The sequence below is a fragment of the Hemitrygon akajei genome, chromosome 11 (assembly GCF_048418815.1).
Source record: "Hemitrygon akajei chromosome 11, sHemAka1.3, whole genome shotgun sequence".
Classification (NCBI taxonomy): Eukaryota; Metazoa; Chordata; class Chondrichthyes; order Myliobatiformes; family Dasyatidae; genus Hemitrygon; species Hemitrygon akajei.
The window spans coordinates 69,417,972-69,439,747 of NC_133134.1; the positions used below are offsets into that span (position 1 = coordinate 69,417,972).

The 21,776-nt window shown below is 43.6% G+C and overlaps 1 protein-coding gene across 5 annotated transcripts in view; it reads left to right on the forward strand.

Annotated features, from left to right (window-relative positions):
- mlst8 (MTOR associated protein, LST8 homolog (S. cerevisiae)) overlaps window positions 1-21,776 on the forward strand; it is a 61,695-nt gene that overhangs the window by 9,229 nt on the left and 30,690 nt on the right. For all 5 annotated transcript variants that reach the window (XM_073061049.1, XM_073061047.1, XM_073061046.1 and 2 more), the window contains exons 2-6: window positions 284-440; window positions 15,493-15,544; window positions 16,026-16,188; window positions 17,069-17,144; window positions 18,910-19,062. In XM_073061049.1, coding sequence (XP_072917150.1) covers window positions 312-440; window positions 15,493-15,544; window positions 16,026-16,188; window positions 17,069-17,144; window positions 18,910-19,062 — 573 coding nt within the window. In that variant the 5' untranslated portion in view covers window positions 284-311. The remainder of the gene's footprint in view (window positions 1-283; window positions 441-15,492; window positions 15,545-16,025; window positions 16,189-17,068; window positions 17,145-18,909; window positions 19,063-21,776) is intronic.

The following is a 21,776-nucleotide window of genomic DNA, read 5'->3' on the forward strand; positions in this document are numbered from 1 at the left end:
AAAGCTGGCAATGTTAGCGGGTGGCTCAGTAACGTAGCAATTAGCACAAGTGCTTTACATTCCAAATACATATGGTTAAAATTAGTGATGCCAATTTGTTGCCAGAAGCATAGTGATGCCTGTGGGCAGCCCCCAGCACAATTCTCAGACTGTGTTGGCCGTTGATGCAAACAATGCATTTCACTGTGTGTTTTGATGAGCATGTGACAAATCTTTATCATTTCTTTAAAGACTGTGATGGTAGCAGCCTAGATGGCCATGCTAATTTCATTTCTTATTACAGGTGTGAGTTACCTACGCAGGGTGACACCATGAACACAAGTCCAGGCACTGTGGGCAGCGACCCTGTCATCCTGGCCACTGCTGGTTACGATCACACTGTTCGCTTCTGGCAGGCACACAGTGGGATCTGCACCCGGACCGTACAGCATCAGGACTCCGTATCCTTGAAGTTCATCTCAGCAAATTACATTTTTCGCAGTCCAACAAACTGTAGTTAGATAAATGAGTAACTGGTTTGATTTGGTAAAATTCAAAGAAGAAATCTTAGTCATACGGTACTAAAATAAACTGTTCAGCCTATCAAGTCCACGTGACGTCAAACATCTGCCATTTATACTAATCCCACATGAATGCCATTTCATTTACCCAGCATTCCCATCTACTCCCATTAGATTCAACCACTCACTTTCACACAAGGGACAATTCACAGTGGCTAATTAATCTACCTGCCTTTATATCCTTGGGATGTGGAGGGAAACCTTCACAGTCGCAGGGAGGATGTGCAGGCTCCACACAGACAGCACTGGCGGTAAGAATTGAACCTGGGTCACTGGAGATGTGAGGCAGTAGATCCACTAACTTCACTATGGTGTTGCTTAGGAACTCATCTGCTTTCCTCTCAAACCTTTTACGCTAAACTTGCGGAGAGTCGTGGGGGGGGGGGGGAACTCCTTGTAATATAGAGTATTGTATATTGTAATATATATTTTTCAAAATGGCGCCGCAGATGGCGGCCTCTGTGCCGAGCTCTCTGGCTTTTTGTGTGTTTTTGTGTCTTTTTATTGTTTTTGTTCAAGCAGATCCAGTCATATTCAGCAGGGATGAGCTCCTGAACACCAGGCAGATCATTAACAACTACCTTCCAACTTTCCACTCTGACCCGAATAGTTTTTCTGAGATCTTGGTCGGCGGAGCAGCGGTTCTGTATGGATTATGGAAGAGTCGTAAATGAGGGAAGAGAGCAGGTGTGCTTGTTAAACTGAGACTGCGGGGTTCTGCTCCGCGCTCCCAGCGATACACCTCGCCAACGTTCGCTCTCTTCCTAATAAGATGGACGAGCTGCTTCTTCTGACCAGAACCAGCAGAGACTTTGCGAATTCTGCGGCTCTTTGTTTCACTGAAACGTGGCTCGGTGATTCTGTTCCGGATGGAGGTCTGCACGTCCCCGGCTACCAGCTGCTGTGAGCGGACCGCGTCACGGAGTTATCGGGGAAATCAAGGGGTGGTGGCATCTGCTTTTACATCCATGAAGGCTGGTGTACTGACGTTAAGGTTCTTCACAGACACTGCGACCCGAACCTGGAGTTTCTCGTTCTGAACTGTAAGCCTTTCTATTCTCCGCGAGAGTTTTCCTCATTTATCCTTGTCGGTGTTTATGTTCCACCTCAGGCCAACGTGAGCAAGGCCGTTCGGCGGCTGGCTGATCATATTATGCGTTTAGAACGGGAACACACAGATTCGCTGTTGATCATCCTAGGAGATTTTAACAGAGCTAAACTGAATTACGAACTCCCGAAATACAGACAACATGTTAACTGCCCCATCAGGGACAGTAACACTCTGGACCACTGTTATACTATCCTAAATAATGCTTACCGTTCTATTCCCCGTGCAGCCTTAGGACTCTCTGACCACTGTCTGATCTACCTCATCCCAGCCTATAGGCAGAGACTTAAATCTGCTAAGCCTGTGGTGAGGACAGTGAAGAAATGGACCAGTGAGGCAAAACAGCAACTTCAGGACTGTTTTGACACCACTGACTGGGGTGTCTTTGAAGCTGCAGCCACCAATATACATGAACTGACAGATACTGTGACATCCTACATCAGTTTTTGTGAGGATGCACGTGTACCCACAAAAACTTTCCGGACCTTCGCCAACAATAAGCCATGGTTTACCCCCAAACTCAGACATCTTCGCCAAGCTAAGGAGGACGCCCACAGGAGTGGGAATAGGGCCCTGTACAGGCTGGCCAGAAATGCACTGACCAGAGAAATCAGAGTGGCCAAGCGGTTCTACGAAAAGTTGAGGAATAATTTCTCAGCTAACGACTCATTGTCGGTGTGGAGAGGCCTGCAGGAGGTCACTGGCTACAGGAGACGCCCTGCCCCCCCCTGCTGAGGTTAACAAAGCTTTGGCTGACGACCTTAATACCTTTTACTGTAGATTTGAGAGGGTCCATCTTACACCTGTCCCTCCCCACTCTTCGGTCTCTCTTCCTGCCTTCCCTCGACCGTCACTCACTGGCACTCATCCCCCAATCACTGCAATCACCTCCCCACCATCTCTGCCCAGCCCCCCTGGATCACAGCTTAGAATCAGCGAAGGAGAAGTATGTCGACTGTTCCAGCGACTTAAGACCCGAAAATCTCCAAACCCAGATGGGGTCTCCCCCTCCTGTCTACGAGCCTGTGCTGATCAGCTGGCTCCCATCTTCACTCAGCTCTTTAACAGATCTCTGGAGCTGAGTGAGGTTCCGACTTGCTTCAAGCGCTCTACCATCATCCCGGTCCCCAAGAAACCCACCATCACAGGACTGAACGACTACAGACCTGTCGCACTGACATCTGTAGTCATGAAATCCTTTGAACGCTTGGTGTTGAACCACCTGAAGACCCTCACCAGCAGCCTGCTGGATCCCCTGCAGTTTGCCTACCGGGCAAATAGGTCAGTAGACGATGCAGTCAACCTGGGACTGCACTATATCCTGCAACATCTGGATCGTCCTGGGACCTATGCTCGGATGCTGTTTGTGGATTTCAGTTCGGCGTTTAACACCATCGTCCCTCATACCCTCTGCTCCAAATTGTCTCACCTTGCTGTGCCACCTGACCTCTGCGATTGGACTTACAGCTTCCTGACCAACAGAAGTCAGCAGGTAAGGATGGGACAGGTCACCTCGGATATTCGAATCACCAACACCGGCGCCCCCCAGGGTTGTGTCTTCTCTCCACTGCTGTTCTCCCTCTACACCAATGACTGCACCTCCTCCAACCCCTATGTGAAGCTTTTGAAGTTTGCAGACGACACTACCGTCATCGGACTCATCCAGAATAGTGATGAGTCTGCATATAGACAGCAGGTGGACCAACTGGCGCTCTGGTGCAGTCGAAACAATCTGGAGCTGAACACGCTCAAGACAAAGGAGATGATAGTGGATTTCAGGAGACATCCCCCCGCTATGTCTCCCCTCACAGTTCTCAGCAGCCCTGTGTCCACCGTGGAGAACTTCAGGTTCCTGGGAACCACCATCTCTCAGGATCTGAAGTGGGAGCAGAACATCAGCTCCATCCTGAAGAAAGCCCAGCAGCGGATGTATTTCCTGCGGCTCTTGTGGAAATACGGTCTGCCTCAGGAATTGCTGCTGCAGTTCTACACTGCAGTCATTGAGTCTGTCCTGTGCACCTCCATCATTGTGTGGTTTGGAGCCGCCACCAAGCAGGATAGAACCAGACTACAGCGCACAGTGAGGACTGCCGAGCGCATCATTGGAGCCTCCCTGCCCTCTATTGTGGACCTGTACTCTTCCAGGTTGAAGAAGAGGGCGGGGAACATCATAAAGGACTCCTCCCATCCTGCGCACGGACTGTTTGATCTGCTTCCGTCTGGTAGGCGCTTCAGATCCCTCCAGACTAAGACTAATAGGCACTGGAGAAGTTTTTTCCCTACTGCGGTCACTTTGCTGAACAGTTAACTGCCGGTTAACTGTCGGCCAACTATTACTTGGATTGCACTACCTGTATGTATAATCTATATTTTCATTTATATTTATCATTATTATTGTTATGAGTAGAGAGACAACATCTGCCGGAAGTAAATTCCTTGTATGTGCATAGGTAATTGGCGATTAAAGTCTGATTCTGATTCTGATTCTCCTCTGACAGTGCAGCATTCACTCACTATTCCATAAAGACCAGAAGATATAGAAACAGAATTAGGCGATAAGGCCCATCGAGTCTGCTTCGCCATTCCAACATGGCTGATTTATTATCTCTCTCACCCTTTTCTCCTGCCTTCTCCCTGTAACCTTTAATGCCCCGACCAACCAAGAACCTATCAATCTCCATTTTAAATATACCCAGTGACTTGGCCTCCACAGCAATGAATTCCACAGATTCACAACCCTCTGGCTAATTCCTTCTCATCTCTTTTTTAAGTGGATGTCCCTCAACATCATCTCCACATCCACTTTATCTAGACCTTTCAATATTTGAGAGGTTTCAGTGAGATTCCCCCCACCCCCCATTCTTCTAAACCCCAATGAGCACAGTCCCAGAGCCATCAAACACTCTTCATATGGTAACCCTTTCAATCCTGGAATCATTCTTGTGATCCTCCTCTGGACCCTCTCCAATGCCAGCACATCTTTTCTTGGATGGCGTAAAACTGTTCACAATACTCCGTATGGTCTGACTAATTGCTTATAAAGCCTCAGCATCACATCTTTGCTCTTATATTCTAGTCCCCTCAAAATTAATGCTAACATTGCATTTCCACTACCACTAACTCAACCCGCAAGTTAACCTTTAGAGAATCTTGCACAACGACTCCCAAGTCCCTTTGCACCTCTGATTTTTGAATTTTCTCCCCATTTAGAAAATAGTCTACGCCTGTATTCCTTCCAGCAAAATGACTATGGACTTCCCTACACTATATTGAAAGCACTGTACTTATTCTGTGCACTGTCAGTCTGGGTATCATGCTCAAGACTGGTAGCAACGTTTGTGATCACCCAACTGAGATGCTATCCATGGTATTAAACATAATCTGATTTGTCGACCCTGAGGCTGACTGATTGCATGAACAGCAACTCTGCAGATCAAACTGAATTGTGTGCTTACTATTTTGTCAAATTATATAGATCCAACTGTATTGAGATTTGTTAAATTTATAACATTCATTTTTCAGATTTTCAACATTTCATTTCTTTGTTTGCACAGAGCAAAATTGATCCCATTAACCAGTACTTGGTCTTTAGCTTACTTTGCCCTGCTGTGCAGACTCTGAAATGTTGAGGGAGAGGGAGAACCTGTTACCACCACCAGGCAGTGTGTACAGGATTGTACCCACCCTCGGGGTGAAAAAATTATTTCTCAGATCCGCTCCAAACCTCCTAACTCCTCAGCTTAAACCTATGCCCATTACACATCAACATCTATGCCATGAAGAAAATGTTTCCTGCTACCTATCCTATACAATTTTGTGTATCTTTCAGGTGTCCCCTCAACCTCCTGTGCTCTTAAAAAAAAAACTAAACCCAACTTATTTATTTTCTTATAACTCTCCATACCAGACAACATCCTGGTAAATTTCTGCTGCCTCCACTCCAGTATGATCATATCCTTTCTGTCGTGTGGCAATTAGATCTGCACACAATGTTCCAGCTGTGGTCCAACCAAAGTTTTAGACAGTTTTATCAAGTCCTCCCTATGTCCTGGCTCATGAAGGCAAGCATCCCGTAAACCACCTTATCTACGTGTGCTGTAACCTTTAGGGATCGATGAAATTAACAGCAGGATCCCTTCCATTCATGGTATATATATCCTGCACTTAGTAGACAATCTCCCCCCAAACAAAAGCAATTACATGACACTTGTCCGAATTAAAGTCTATGTGCCGTTGCAGTGCCTGTTTTACCAACTGATTAATAACATTTTGTAGCCTGACACTATTCTTGTCACTCAACCACACTTTTTTTGTGTCATCTGCAAACTTACAAATGTTGCCTCTGCATTTACTTGTCAGTTAGAAACACAGAAAACCTACAGCACAATACAGGTCCTTCAGCCCACAATGCTGTGCTGAACAAGTACTTACTATTTACTTTTGAAATTACATAGGATTACCCATAGCCCTCTATTTTCCTAAGTTCCACATACCTATCCAGGAGCCTCTTAAAAGACCCTGTTGTATCTGCCTCCACCACAGTCGCCAGCAGCCCATTCCACACACTCACAACTCACTGCTTAAAAAAAACTTACCCTTCACATCCCCTCTGTACCTACTTCCAAGCACCTTAAAACTGTGCCCTCTCATGTTAGTTGTTAATGTGTATAACAAACTGCATTTTTTTGAGGAATAGAGAACATGTCTGTAGGGTTTGTACTTTGCTCTGGGTGTCAGATGTGGGAATCCTGGGATTCTTCCAGCCTCCCAGATGGCCACATCTGTGCCAGGTGCATTGAGATGCAGCTACTGAGATACCATGTTAGGTAGGGATCCAGAGCTGTGACTTGATGACCTACAGCTTATTAGGGAAAGTGAGCAGGAGGTAGATAGGAGCTACAAGGAGTTAGTCACCTGAGGCTTCAGGAGTTAGAGAAGTGGGTGACGGTCAGGGAAGAGATGGGAACAGCTCAGATAGTAGAGAGCACACCTGTGGCCATCCCCCTTAGTAATCATTACCTCATTTTTGATGCTGTTGGGGGGTGGTGCCCTGACAGAGGGGAGAGAAGGGAGAGAAGAAGATGAGGAATGCGGTAGTCATAGGGGATTCCATAGTGAGGGGAACGGACAGCCTGATAGAGATACCTGCATGGTGTGTTGCCTCCCAGGTGCCAGGGTATGGGATGTCTCAGATCAGGTGCAGAGTATTCTGAAGGGAGAGAGTGAACAGCCAGCAGTCTTGGTAGATGTTGGTACCAATGACACAGGTAGAAAAAGGGAGGAGGTCCTGAAGAGAGAATTCAGGGAGTTGGGTTGGAAGCTGAAAAACAGGACCTCCAGGGTAGTAATCTCAGGATTGCTGCCTGTGCTACATGCTAACGAGCACCAGAATAGCATGATCAGGCATATAAATGTGTGGCTGAAAGACTAGGGGTCAGGGCTTTGGGTTCCTGGATCACTAGGGCCTCTTCTGGGGAGGTACAACCTGTACAAAAAGGACAGGTTACACCTGAACTCAAAGGGGTCCAATATCTTAGCAGGTAGGTTTAATAGAGCTGTTACAGAGGGTTTAAACTAATTTGGCAGGGGGATGGGAACCGGAGTGATAGGGCTGAGGAAGGGGAAAACGGAAATAAATCAAAGATAGCGTGCAACAGAGATGATAGAAAGGACAGGCATGAGATGAGGCATAGTCACAGCCAGTAGGATGAGTTACAGGGCAATAGAGGCATAGTACAGTTAAAACAGAAAACAACAAATACTGGACTGAAAGTGTTATATTTGAATGCACGCAGCATTAGAAATAAAATGGACAATCTTGAAATTCAGCTACAGATTGGCAAGTACAACGTCGTGGCCATCTCTGAAACTTGGCTAAAGGATGGCTGCCATTGGGAGCTGAACGTCCAAGGATATTATTGTATCAGAAAGATAGGTTAGTAGGCAGAGGTGGTGGTGTGGCCCTGTGTATAAGAAATAATATTAAATCATTTGAAAGGGATGACATAGGACTGGATGGTGTGGAATCTCTATGGGTTGAATTAAGAAATGGAAAGGGTAAAAGGACTCTATGGCAGTTGTATACAGGCCTCCAAACAACAGCCAGCATGTGAATTACAAATTACAGCAAGAGATAAAAAAGGTGTGCCAGAAAGGCAATTGTTGCTTGTTGTTGAGCCCACTAGGGGATCGTCTTTGCTGGTTTGGTGTTGTGCAATGATCCGAAGGTGATAAGAGAGCTTAGGGTTAAGGAACCCTTGGGGACCAGTGATCACAATATGATCGACTTCATTTTGAAATTTGAGAAGGAGAAACTAAATTACAATGGTATGAGAGGGGAACTGGCCAAAGATGACTTGAAAAGGACACTGGCAGGAAGGACAGCAGAACAGCAACAGCTGGAGTTTCTGCAAAAAATGAGGGATGTACAAGATAGATATATTCCAAATAAGAAGAAATTTTTGAATGGAAGAAGGACACTACCATGGCTGACAAGTGAATTAAAACCCAAGTAAAAGCAAAAGAGAGGGCATACAGTGAAGCCAAAGCTAGTGGGAAGACAGAAGATTGGGAAGCTTTTCAAAACTTAAAAAAGGAAACTAAGAAGGCCATTAGGAAGGAAAAGATGAATTATGAAAGGAAGCTGGCGACTAATATCAAAGAAAATACTAAAAGCTTTTAAAGTATATAAAGGGTAAAAGAGAGTTGAGGGTAGATATAGGACCAATAGAAAATGATGCTGGAAGTATTGTAATGAGGGAAGCAGAGATGGCAGAGGAACTGAATGCGTATTTTGCATCAGTCTTCACAGTGGAAGACATCTGCAGTGTACCAGACATTCAAGAGTGTCAGGGAAGTGAAGTGTGTGCAGTGAAAATTACAACTGAGAAGGTGCTCAGGGTGCTTAATGGCCTGAGGTTGGATAAATCTCCTGGACTGATGGAATTCACCTTCAGTTCTGAAGGAAGTAACTGGAGAGATTGCGGAGGCATTAACAATGATCTTTCAAGAATCGATAGTTTCTGGCATTGTACCGTCCGGTGTGACGGTTTACATCTGAACTGGAGGGGGACAAATATTCTTGCAGGTAGGTTTGCTAGAGAGGCTCCAGTGGATTTAAACTAGATATGAGAGGGGAGGGGAACCAGAGTGTAGGAACAGATGTATGGGAGAAGGAAGAAAAAGAAGACAGTAAAGTTCTTTGTACTGTTAGAGATAAACAGAGAGGAAGAGGTGGAGAATTTCTTAAATGCATTTATTTTAATGCTAGGAGCATTGTAAGAAAGGTGGATGAGCTTAGAGCATGGATTGATACCTGGAAATATGATGTTGTAGCTATTAGTGAAACATGGTTGCTGGAGGGATGTGATTGGCAACTAAATATTCCTGTATTTCGTTGCTTCAGGTGCGATAGAATCGGAGGGACAAGAGGGGGAGGTGTTGCATTGCTTGTCAAGAGAAAATATTACAGCGGTGCTCTGGCAGGATAGATTAGAGGGCTTGTCTAGGGAGGTATTTGGGTGGATTTGAGGAATGGGAAAGGTGTAGTAACACTTATAGGGGTGTATTATAGACCACCTAATGGGGAGCGAGAATTGGAGGAGCAAATTTGCAAGGAGATAGCAGATATTTGTAGTAAGCACAAGGTTGTGATTGTGGGAGATTTTAATTTTCCACACATAGACTGGAAAGCCCATACTGTAAAAGGGATGGATGATTTGGAGTTTGTAAGATGTGTGCAGGATTTGTTTTGCAGCAATACATAGAGGTACCAACTAGAGAAGGGGCAGTGTTGGATCTTCTGTTAGGGAATGAAATAGGTCAGGTGATGGAGGTATGTGTTGGGGAGCACTTCGGGTCCAGTGATCACAATGCCATTAGTTTCAATATAATTATGGAGAAGGATAGGACTGGACCCAGGGTTGAGATTTTTGATTGTAGAAAGGCTAACTTTGAGGAGATGTGAAAGGATTTAGAAGGAGTGGATTGGGACAATTTGTTTTATGGGAAGGATGTAATAGAGAAATGGCGGTCATTTAAAGGTGAAATTTTGAGGGTACAGAATCTTTATGTTCCTGTTAGGTTGAAAGGAAAGGTTAAAAGTTTGAGAGAGCCATGGTTTCCAAGGGATGTTGGAAACCTGGTTTGGAAAAAGAGAGATATCTACAATAAATATAGGCAGCATGGAGTAAATGAGGTGCTTGAGGAATATAAAGAGTGTAAGAAGAATCTTAAGAAAGAAATTAGAAAAGCTAAAAGAATACGAGGTTGCTTTGGCAAGTAAGGTGAAAATAAATCCAAAGGGTTTCTACAGTTATATTAATAGCAAAAGGATAGTGAGGGATAAAATTGGTCCCTTAGAGAATCAGAGTGGACAGCTATGTGTGGAGCGGAAAGAGATGGGGGAGATTTTGAACAATTTCTTTTCTTCGGTATTCACTAAGGAGAAGGATATTGAATTGTGTAAGGTAAGAGAAACAAGTAGGGAAGTTATGGAAACTAAGACAATTAAAGAGGAGGAAGTACTGGTGCTTTTAAGGAATATAAAAGTGGATAAATCTCTGGGTGCTGAGGTTAGTGTAGAAATAGCAGGGGCTCTGACAGAAATATTTCAAATGTCATTAGAAACGGGGATGGTGCCAGAGGATTGGCGTATTGCTCATGTGGTTCCATTGTTTAAAAAGGGTTCTAAGAGTAAACCTTATAGGCAATTATAGGCCTGTCAGTTTGACGTCAGTGGTGGGTAAATTAATGGAAAGTATTCTTAGAGACGGTATATATAATTATCTGGATAGACAGGGTCTGATTAGGAACAGTCAACATGGATTTGTGCATGGAAGGTCATGTTTGACAAATCATATTGAATTTTTTGAAGAGGTTACGAGGAAAGTTGATGAGGATAAAGCAGTGGATGTTGTCTATATGGACTTAAGTAAGGCCTTTGACAAGGTTCTGCACGGGAAGTTAGTTAGGAAGGTTCAATCGTTAGGTCTCAATATTGAAGTAGTAAAATGGATTCAACAGTGGTTGGAGGCACCACTGATGGGAGGTGCCAGAAAGTAGTGGTGGATAACTGTTTGTCAGGTTGGAGGCCGGAGACTAGTGGTGTGCCTCAGGGATCTGTACTGGGTCCAATATTGTCATATACATTAATGATCTGGATGATGGGGTGGTAAACTGGATTAGTAAGTGTGCAGATGATACGAAGGTAGATGGTGTTGTGGATAATGAAGTAGGTTTTCAAAGCTTGCAGAGAGATTTAGGCCAGTTAGAAGAGTGGGCTGAATGATGGCAGATGGTGTTTAATGCTGATAAGTGTGAAGTGCTACATTTGGTAGGAATAATCCAAATAGGACATACATGGTAAATGGTAGGGCATTGAAGAATGCAGTAGAACAGAGTGATCTAGGAATAATGATGCATAGTTCCCTGAAGGTGGAATCTCATGTGGATAGGGTGGTGAAGAAAGCTTTTGGTATGTTGGCCTTTATAAATCAGAGCATTGAGTATAGGAGTTGGGATGTAATGTTAAAATTGTACAGGGCATTGGTAAGGCCAAATGTGGAGTATTGTGTACAGTTCTGGTCACCGAATTATAGGAAAGATGTCAACAAAATAGAGAGAGTACAGAGAAGATTTACTAGAATGTTGCCTGGGTTTCAGCACCTAAGTTACAGGGAAAGGTTGAATAAGTTAGGTCTTTATTCTTTGGAGCGTAGAAGGTTGAGGGGGGACTTGATAGAGGTATTTAAAATTATGAGGGGCATAGATAGAGTTGACGTGGATAGGTTTTTTCCATTGAGAGTAGGGGAGATTCAAACAAGAGGACATGAGTTGAGACTTGGGGGGCAAAATTTTAAGGGTAACATGAGGGGGAATTTCTTTACTCAGAGAGTGGTAGCTGTGTGGAACGAGCTTCCAGTAGAAGTGGTAGAGGCAGGTTCGGTATTGTCATTTAAAGCAAAATTGGATAGGTATATGGACAGGAAAAGAATGGAGGGTTATGGGCTGAGTGCGGGTCAGTGGGACTAGGTGAGGGTCTAGGAGGGCCAAGATGGCCTGTTTCTGTGCTGTAATTGTTATATGGTTATACTGGATGACTAGAAAATTGCAAATGTTACTCCACTAATTAAGAAGGGTGGGAGACAGCAGAAAGGGAACTATAGACCTGTTATCCTGACATCAGTGATTGGGCAGTTGTTGGAATCGATTGTTAGGAATGAGATTATGGAATACCTGGAGACACATGACAAGATTGGGCAAAGCCAGCACAGTTTCCTGAAAGGAAAATCCTGCCTGACTAACCTACTGCAATTTTTTGAAGAAATTACAAGAAGGGTAGACAAAGGAGATGCAGTAGATGTGGTGTACTTGGATTTTCAGAAGGTTTTTGACAAGGTGCTGTACGTGTGGCTGCTTAGCAAGATAAAAGCCCATGGAATTACAGGGAAACATAGAAACACAGAAAGTCTATAGCTCATATCCGCCTCCACCACCGTTGCCGGTAGCCCATTCCACGCTCTCCCACTCTCTGAGTAAAAAACTTACCCCTGACATCTCCTCTGTACCTTCTCCCCAGCACCTTAAACCTGTGTCCTCTTGTAGCAACCATTTCCACCCTGAGAAAAAACCTCTGACTATACACACGATCAATGCCTCTCATCATCTTGTACACCTCTATCAGGTCATCTGTCATCCTCCTTCGCTCCAACGAGAAAAGGCCGAGTTCACTCAACCTATTCTCATAAGGCATGCTCCCCAATCCAGGCAACATCCTTGCAAATCTCCTCTGCACCCTTTCTATGACTTCCACATCATTCCTGCAGTGAGGCGACCAGAAACGAGCACAGTACTCCAAGTGAGGTCTGATCATGGTCCTCTATAGCTGCATCATTACCCCTCGGCTCCTAAACTCAATCCCACAACTGATGAAGGCCAATGCACCGTATGCCTTCGTAACCACAAAGTCAACCTGTGCAGCTGCTTTGAGTGTCCTACGGACTCGGACCCCAAGATCCCTCTGATCCTCCACACTGCCAAGAGTCTTACCATTAATACTATATTCTGCCATCACATTTGACCTACCAAAATGAACCACTTCATACTTATCTGGGTTGAACTCCATCTGCCACTTCTCAGCCCAGTTTTGCATCCTATCAATGTCCCACTGTAACCTCTGACAGCCCTCCACACTATCCACAATCTTTGTGTCATCAGCAAACTTACTAACCCATCCCTCCACTTCCTCATCCAGGTCATTTATAAAAATCACAAAGAGTAAGGATCCCAGAACAGATCCCTGAGGCACTCCACTGGTGACCGACCTCCATGCAGAATATGACCCGTCTACAACCACCCTTTGCCTTCTGTGGGCAAGCCAGTTCTGGATCCACAAAAGAATGTCCCCTTGGATCCCATGCCTCCTTACTTTCTCAAAAAGCCTTGCATGGGGTACCTTACAAAATGCCTTGCTGAAATCCATGTACACTACATCTACTGCTCTTCCTTCATCAGTGTGTTTAATCACATCCTCAAAAAATTCAATCAGGCTCATAAGGCACAACCTGCCCTTTACAAAGCCATGCTGACTATTCCTAATCATATTATACCTCTCCAAATGTTCATAAATCCTGCCTCTCAGGATCTTCTCTGTCAACATACCAACCACTGAGGTAAGACGCACTGGTCTATAATTTTCTGGGCTATCTCTACTCCCTTTCTCGAATAAAGGGACAACATCTGCAACCCTCCAATCTTCGGGAACCTCTCCCGTCCCCATTGATGATGCAAAGATGCTCAACAATCTCCTCCCTTGCCTCCCACAGTAGCCTGGTCCCAGTGACTTATGAAACTTGATGCTTTCCAAAAGCTCCAGCACATCCTCTTTCTTAATATCTACATGCTCACGATTTCAGTCCTCTGCAAGTCATCCCTACAATCGCCAAGATCCATTTCCGTAGTGAATACTGAAGTAAAGTATTCGTTAAGTATCTCTGCTATTTCCTCCAGTTCCATGCACACTTTCCAACTGTCACATTTGATAGGTCCTATTCTTTCACGTTTTATCCTCCTGCTCTTCACATACTTGTAGAATGCCTTGGGGTTTTCCTTAATTCTGCCTGCCAAGGCCTTCTTATGGCCCCTTCTGGCTCTCCTAATTTCCTTCTTAAGCTCCTTCCTAGTATCTTATAATCTAGATCTCTAACATTACCTAGCTCTCTGAACCTTTTGTAAGCTTTTCTTCTTGACTAGATTTATTACAGTCTTTGTACACCACGGTTCCTGATTTGTCGCTAAATTTGCCAATGATATAAAGGTAGGTAGAGGGGTAGGTTGTGTTGAGGAAAATGCCTGCAGAGACTTAGATAGTTTAGGGGAATGGGCAAAGAAGTGGAAAATGAAATACAATGTTGGAAAGTGTATGGTCATGCACTTTAGTGGAAGAAATAAACAGGCAGACTGTTATTTAGATTGGGAGACAATTCAAAATTCAGAGATGCAAGGGGACTTGGAGTCCTTGTGCAGAATACCCTAAAGGTAACCTCCTGGTTGAGTTGGTGGTGCAGAAGGCAAATGCAATGTTGTCATTTATTTCTAGAGGTATAGAATATAAGAGCAGGGATGTGATGTTGAGGCTCTATGAGACCCTTGTGAGACCACATTTAGAGTATTGTGTGCAGTTTTGGGCTCCTTATTTTAGAAAGGATATACTGACATCAGAGAGAGTTCAGAGAAGATTCACAAGAATGATTCCAGGAATTAAAGGGTTACTGTATGGGGAATGTCTGGCAGCTCTTGGGCTGTATTCCCTGGAGTTCAGGAGAATGAGGAGTATCTCATAGAAACATTCCAGATTTTAAAAGGCAGATTAGATATGGCAAAGTTATTTCCCCTGGTAGGGGAGTTTGGACAAGAGGGCTCGACTTCAGTATTGAAGGACTTCCATTTGGAACAGAGATGCAGAGAAATTACTTTAGTCAGAGGGTGGTAATCTGTCGAATTTGTTGCCACGAGCAGCTGTGGCGGCCAAGTCATTGAGTTTATTTAAGGCAGAGATAGGTCGCTTCTTGATTAGACAAGGCATCAAAGGGTATGGGGAGAAGGCAGGGGAGTGGGGATGACTGGAAGAATTAGATCAGCCCATGATTGAATAGCAGAACAGACTTGATGGGCCAAATGGTGTACTTCTCCTATATCTTATGGTCTTATGAGAAGGTACAGGAACTTCAGGACCCACACCACCAAGTTCAGGAACAGTTCTTACCCCTCAACCATCTGGTTCTTGAATCAAAGGGGAGAACTTCACTCGTCCCATTACTGAACTGGACTCACTTTCAAGAACTCTTCATCTCATGTTCTCCATACTTTCAATTTATTTTTACTTCTGTATTTGCATAGCTTGTAGTCTTTTGCACATTAGTTGGTTGACCATCCTGTTGGGTGCAATTTTTAATTGATTCTATTGTATTTCTTGGATTTATTGTGTATGCCACAAGAAAATGAATCTCAGGGTTGTATATGGTGACATATGTACTTTGATAATTTACTTTGAACTTTGTATCCTTCTGGTACATTGCTGGGCACAGGCTTCAATCATAAAAGCAACCTCCACCATCATCCAATTATTTGTTATGATATTTTTTGTTTTCCTGTTATGTTTTACAAAGGTTTTTGCATTTGTCTATTTTTGATGAGCCTGAGTGTTCTGTTTCCTTTCTAGTGGTACTGGGGTGCTCCTTTCCACCACCTCTGAATATATTCAGAGTTGAGTTTGAGTTGCTGTGAATTACTTCATTCCTTTCATTTCCTTAGCAAAGGTGTTAGCAGGTGAATGCTTTGGAAATCACTCCGGACCGCAGTATGATTGCAGCAGCAGGTGAGCACTTGTACTTTCATCCAGCAGTGTGCTTCTGCTTCCTTAACCACTAAATGGGAGTTCCTCTACAACGTAGCTCACTGAAATATGTATTTTATTGCTCTCCTCTTGTTGAAAGTCTAAAGGTGGTTTTAATACACTATTTCTGGATGCATGAGATGGAAGTAGTTTCTGTAAAATTAACATTATTTCTACTTTAGAGGTGCTGCATCATATATCCTTTGGCCTGTAGTAGGGGGAGAGGAGAGGAACATGTTTTTTTTATTCTTTAGTCTTCCCTCAGAGTTTGAGTTTTCTGTTTGTGAAAGGTGAAAGTTAGTGGTATTCGCAAGCAGTCAAGGAAAGACACAGTGCATCTTTGCCTCATCTGTACCAACAAATTTGAACAGAATTTTGATTTTGTTACTGTTTGGAACATGTGGCAGAAGCAAGATAAATAGTGCAGATAGTTTTTGGATATTTTCTTTGCTTCATCTTGTAGGATACCAGCACATCCGAATGTATGACTTGAATTCCAACAACCCAAACCCAGTTGTCAGCTATGATGGGGTCAGCAAAAACATCACCTCAGTTGGGTTCCACGAGGATGGACGTTGGATGTATACTGGTGGTGAGGACTGCATGGCTCGAATCTGGGACCTCAGGTATTTATTGGGGCCCACAACAAGTTGACTTGGTTGATGCCACTTTTACACCAATATTAGGGTAGTTCAAGTTCTGCTTTAGTAGAAACTCTACATTGACAGTTCTGAGGGAGTGCTGCAGAAGCGAAGTGATGTCCTCTGGATAAGATATTAGATCATGTAGTTGGGTGGATCTTAGTAATGTTTTGCCAGACATGTTTTGTTGACAGATATGTCTCACTTTGCCTCTGTGCATTTCTCCTGGCTGTTTCTGCTTTCCCCAATCTCAAAGATGTGTGGGGTCATTACCTTAATTGCCCACTGTAAATTGCCCCTAGTGTCTAGATGAGTGGTTATATCTGCAGAGAGCTGATAGAATGTTGAGTGTTTGCATTATTGTTAATGGGTCATTGATTGTCAGTGTGGACTGAAGTGTCTGTTTGGTGCTGGATCTCTCTGTGACTCTGTAAGTGCATGTACTCTCATGTAATAGTTGGATGGGGAAGCCTTAGTTGAAAGGAAGAGTTGATAAACGTTTCTCCAGCGTGAGATCTTGTCTGCTAGGTATGAGGAACTTGATAAAGTGATACAAATGCAACTCAATAATTGATTGCTGTATAGGTACACTAAGAAGTACAATCCTGACCATTCCTCTGCTTGAATGTTGAATGAAGGGGTAGGATTCACTAAGCTTCTGATTTCTTTTGCATTGCTATTGGCAGTAGCTAAATTAATGTATAGACCTTCAAAATGAATAACTGGTGAGCTACATCAACCTAGAAACAACAAGTCTATTGGTCAAAGGTAGAAGAGAGGAGACTTCTGAACGCTGGCTCTAATCAAGGCACAACTGCTAATCTAGTCTATATAGAACCTCAAATATCCTTCTGTCTTCCAACAGGTCACGCAACCTGCAGTGCCAGAGAATCTTCCAGGTCAATGCTCCAATAAACTGTGTCTGCTTGCATCCCAATCAGGTAAGGTGCAATATTGCACGACTCCAAAAGAATGGACAGCGCTTCCCCACCGCCCCTCAGACTTTGTCTATTGTTGTTTCCAGTGGAGATGTATAGAGCCAGGAGCAATACAGCACAAACAGGCCCGTCAGCCCTCACTGCCAGCCCTTTAGTCCATCTATACTAATTCCATTTGCCCACATTAACATCCTTGTTGGACTTATCTATTTAAAAGTCTCTCTAAATGTCTCGTAAGCATACAAATTGCATCAGATTCCACTACCTTCTCTGGCAGCGTGTTCTAGCGATCAACCCCTTGGTGTGTAAACAAAAAAGTACCCCCATAGATAGATATAATATAGATATATAGATAATAAAACATATAAAATTGGGGCAGGGAACCAAGGTCAGCCTATTCCTGTATCTAAAGTCCTCCAGTCTAGGCAAAATCCTGCTGAATCACCTCTGCATTCTCTCCACCACAAAGGGATTTGCAGCTGGAAATGCATGCTTCAGTTTACATTAATTGCCAGTGTGTGGCACTGCTGTTCTTTACAAAGTTTTTTCTCTGTAGCTTTTTGGTTCTGAAATAACATCCCCCAACCCAGCCTAATCTCATTTGACACTCCAGACCTCATTACACGCTTGAGCAAGCGTGGACATAAGAGCTCAATTTCAGAAATGAGGTGGGTTGATCAAGGCAGCATTTCTCTCACAATAAGTGGTCCGGGGGAAATGAAAGACCTTGGAATTTGAAGGGAATAGTCCAGTAGTGGGAGCCATCCCTTGGCAAATGAAAATGGGGTTTGCAGAAGGCCATACATCTTAGAAAGATCTCACTGTGGAAAATGCTGTGAGCATAGTCATGGGCACAAGCATCTTCATTTGCTTCAGAAATGGCCTCTCCTCCAGCATGAGGTCAGAGGTGGAGATGTTTGCAAATGGCTGCTTAATGTCCTGTTCTAGTTGCAATTATTGTGAATGTACCAGTTTGTTCATGTAGAACATCTTTTTGGTGTGGATAAAGGGCAAATAAAGTGCCAGACAATGACCAGCACTGAAAAGCAAATCTAAAAACTTTTCCCCTTGATGTTCAAAGACATTGACCTTTGTGAGTACTCCCCTGTAATTGCTCATTGTTGACCAGGGATCTAACTGTACTCTGAAGCCATATGACTCAATTCCTTCACATTGCTGGATCTGGACACTGAACTCCCTAGCCACTGGGCACCATGGGGGAGGGGATGGGAGTACGCAGGGGAGGGGTGTACCTTTACCACTAGTACTGCAGGAAGGGCATTCAGGGCTGGACTGAATACTGACCTTGACTGTGATCCCTACAGCACAGCTTTGGTTTTGAAATGACACCACTCACACCACAGGATTGTGATGGAATACACTTGCCTGGAAGTGAGCACCTCCACAATGCTTTAAATAATCTACTGAACCTTAATTAAATGTTCAATCCGTAAACTCTTGTTTTTGATCCACTTTCTAGAGTGAATAGTAAATCTACATCTCATCCATCAAAGGCTTTCATTAAATTTCCCTCAGCCTCTGTATTCTAAGAATGACCTTGTTTCCTGCAGTCTCTTATAACTGTTCCTGATGATGTCTGATACTGAATCCCAAAATCCCCAAGCATGCCATTGTGTATTATTAACAGCATCTCCAGGATGTTCACATATCTGCACACCTGTTCATTCTCCTTGACAAGTTTCAGTTCCATTTCGGACTCTTCCTACCTGCGCAGATTGTATCCATTTGTTTTGTTCTGTCTTTGTAGGCAGAGCTAATTGTTGGTGATCAGAGTGGAGCCATTCACATCTGGGACCTGAAAACTGACCACAATGAGCAGCTGATCCCTGAGCCAGATGTATCAGTTAATGCTGTTCACATTGATCCGGATGCAAGCTACATGGCAGCAGTAAACAGTTCGGTAAATTATTTGGAACCTCAATCATAGCACGCGTCTTCGTGATGTGCTCAAAATTAGATAAGAACAATGTGCTTGAGGTCTGCACTTGTGTGATGGTGGCATTGGTGATGGTAGAGTGAGCTGTCTGTAAGGTGGGACTGGAATCATCAAGATAGGCTAAACAACTTGCCAAGCATCTTCACAGCACCTCTCAAACCAACATTATGTGCCAGTTAATATTCCCATCCTCAAATTCTCCCTGGGTTATACACCACTCTGATTTGGCAATATTTATAACCATATAACCATTACAGCACGGAAACAGGCCATCTCGGCCCTTTCTAGTCCGTACCGACGCTTACACTCACCTAGTCCCACTGGCCCGCACTCAGCCCATAACCCTGCATTCCTTTCCTGTCCATTTACCTTTCCAATTTTACTTTAAATGACAATACCGAACCTGCCTCTACCACTTCTACTGGAAGCTCATTCCACACAGCTACCACTCTCTGAGTAAAGAAATTCCCCCTCGTGTTACCCTTAAACTTTTGCCCCCTAACTCTCAAATCATGTCCTCTTGTTTGAATCTCCCCTACTCTCAATGGAAAAAGCCTATCCACGTCAACTCGATCTATCCCCCTCATTATTTTAAATACCTCTATCAAGTCCCCCCTCAACCTTCTACACTCCAAATTTGCCTGAGCAATCAAATTCCTGGACACTGCTCCACAGCTGTGGTTCCAGAAGGCCATTCATCTCAAGTTTTAAGTACTATTAAAGGTGGGCAATAAAGATGACCATCCCCACCCCCTCTTTTTCTGAATAATTTTCATATCTGAATTTGAGGGAGGGGGAAGGGAGGTCTGCTTGATGTTTCTGAAAGAATGCTGGAACACTCATTTGCTCAGCACATCTGTGCAAGTGGAACGGGTAATATGGTTGGTTAAAGACTACTTCATTGATTCTTATAAAGAAAGACAAAGAAAATTAGTTTAAATTTGCAGAGGTAAGGCATTATGGATAGAAGAAAGGGAACATCTGTATTGCGGGGATTGTGTTTGATATTGAGGAAGAATGCAGAGAAACACATCATGCAGACTATTCAACTGAACTTTATTGATAACACTGCTTGTACAATATATGAACTACTCCCATGTGGGAGTGGCGAACTGAGTGGCTTAGGATTAACCCATTAACTACCAGAACATACACAAAATGCTGGAGGAATTCAACAGGCCAGGCAGCATCAATGAAAAAGAGTAAACAGTTGACATTTCGGGCTGAAACCCTTCATACTCTTTTCCATAGATGCTGCCTGGCCTGCTGAGTTCCTCCAGCATTTTGTGTGTGTTGCTTTGGATTTGCGTATTTGCAGATTTTCTTGTGTTTGTGAAACTACTTGGGGAAAAAAAGAAAAACTAGGTTAAGTTCTTCTTGTCTATAGAACTGCATTGAAAATATAGTTACTGAATTACATGATTCAGTTCACTTTACTCATATCACATAACTTGTGCTCCTTACATGAGCATAAAAAGAATTCCTTACATTTTCAACATTAGAACCCTTTTTTAAAAATCTAATGGAGGTCAGGGTAATCTATCTGAACACTCTGGCAAAGTGAGAGGATTATGCTCCCTCTTTGGTCATTTGCTCGAAGATGTTAGAATAGAGAGTACAGTACATCTCTGTGGTGGGACAGATAAACGACCATATCTGGTATAGTTCGTGGAAGTGTTGGAGCAGATGAAGATTCTTGAAAAGTGTGGCCACCTCAGGTAAGAAATCCTCTTCATAAGCATCAGGCTACTCTATTTCTTTCTCCACTTTTCGTGGACTTTGAAGTTACACGATCGCACGCCTGTTCCGCCAGATTTCACCTTGTGATGTGGTGATCACAAACAATCGTCATGCATGCTGCCGGACTCTTGATACTTTGGTGAATTGTTCTGTAATCCAAACAGCTTCACCACTCCTGAGCACTGACTAAATTTTGTTTTGTGTTTGAGATCATGCATGCTCTTTGTTTTCTCATGCTGTGTTGTCTCTAAATTTTTCACTTTGTCTAAGTCCAGTAGACCTAGAGAAGGGAAGGAAGAATAGGCAGGCTTGTCTTGGTCTCCAGCCCATTTACGCTCTGATGGGCTGTAGCTCCATGGCTACGAGAGTGGTGAGTCTACTAGAACACCCGCCTGAGGATGATAAATACTGATCACTGATAACTCACCTTCTATAGACTTTTGTACTTTCAGAGTCTGAGCGCGACAAACCTTGCCCAGCCTCTGCAACGATAAAGCACTGGAGCTACTGGACTGCATTCTGTCTCTTCTGGGAAATCAGAATCCGGTTTATTATCACCGGCATGTGTCATGAAATTTGTTAACTTAGCAGGTGCAGTTCAATACAATACATAATATAGAAAAATAAATAACTAAATAAATTACAGTATACGTACAACAACACACACAAAATGCTGGTGGAACACAGCAGGCTTGGCAGCATCTATAGGGAGAAGCGCTGTCGACGTTTCGGGCCGAGACCCTTCGTCAGGACTACAGTATACGTATATTGAATAGATTAAAAATCGTGCAAAAAAACAGAAATAATATATATTTAAAAAGTAAGGTAGTGTTCACAGGTTTAATGTCCATTTAGAAATTGGATGGCAGAGGGGAAGAAGCTGTTCCTGAATCGCTGAGTGTGTGCCTTTAGGCTCCGGTACCTCCTGCCTGATGGCA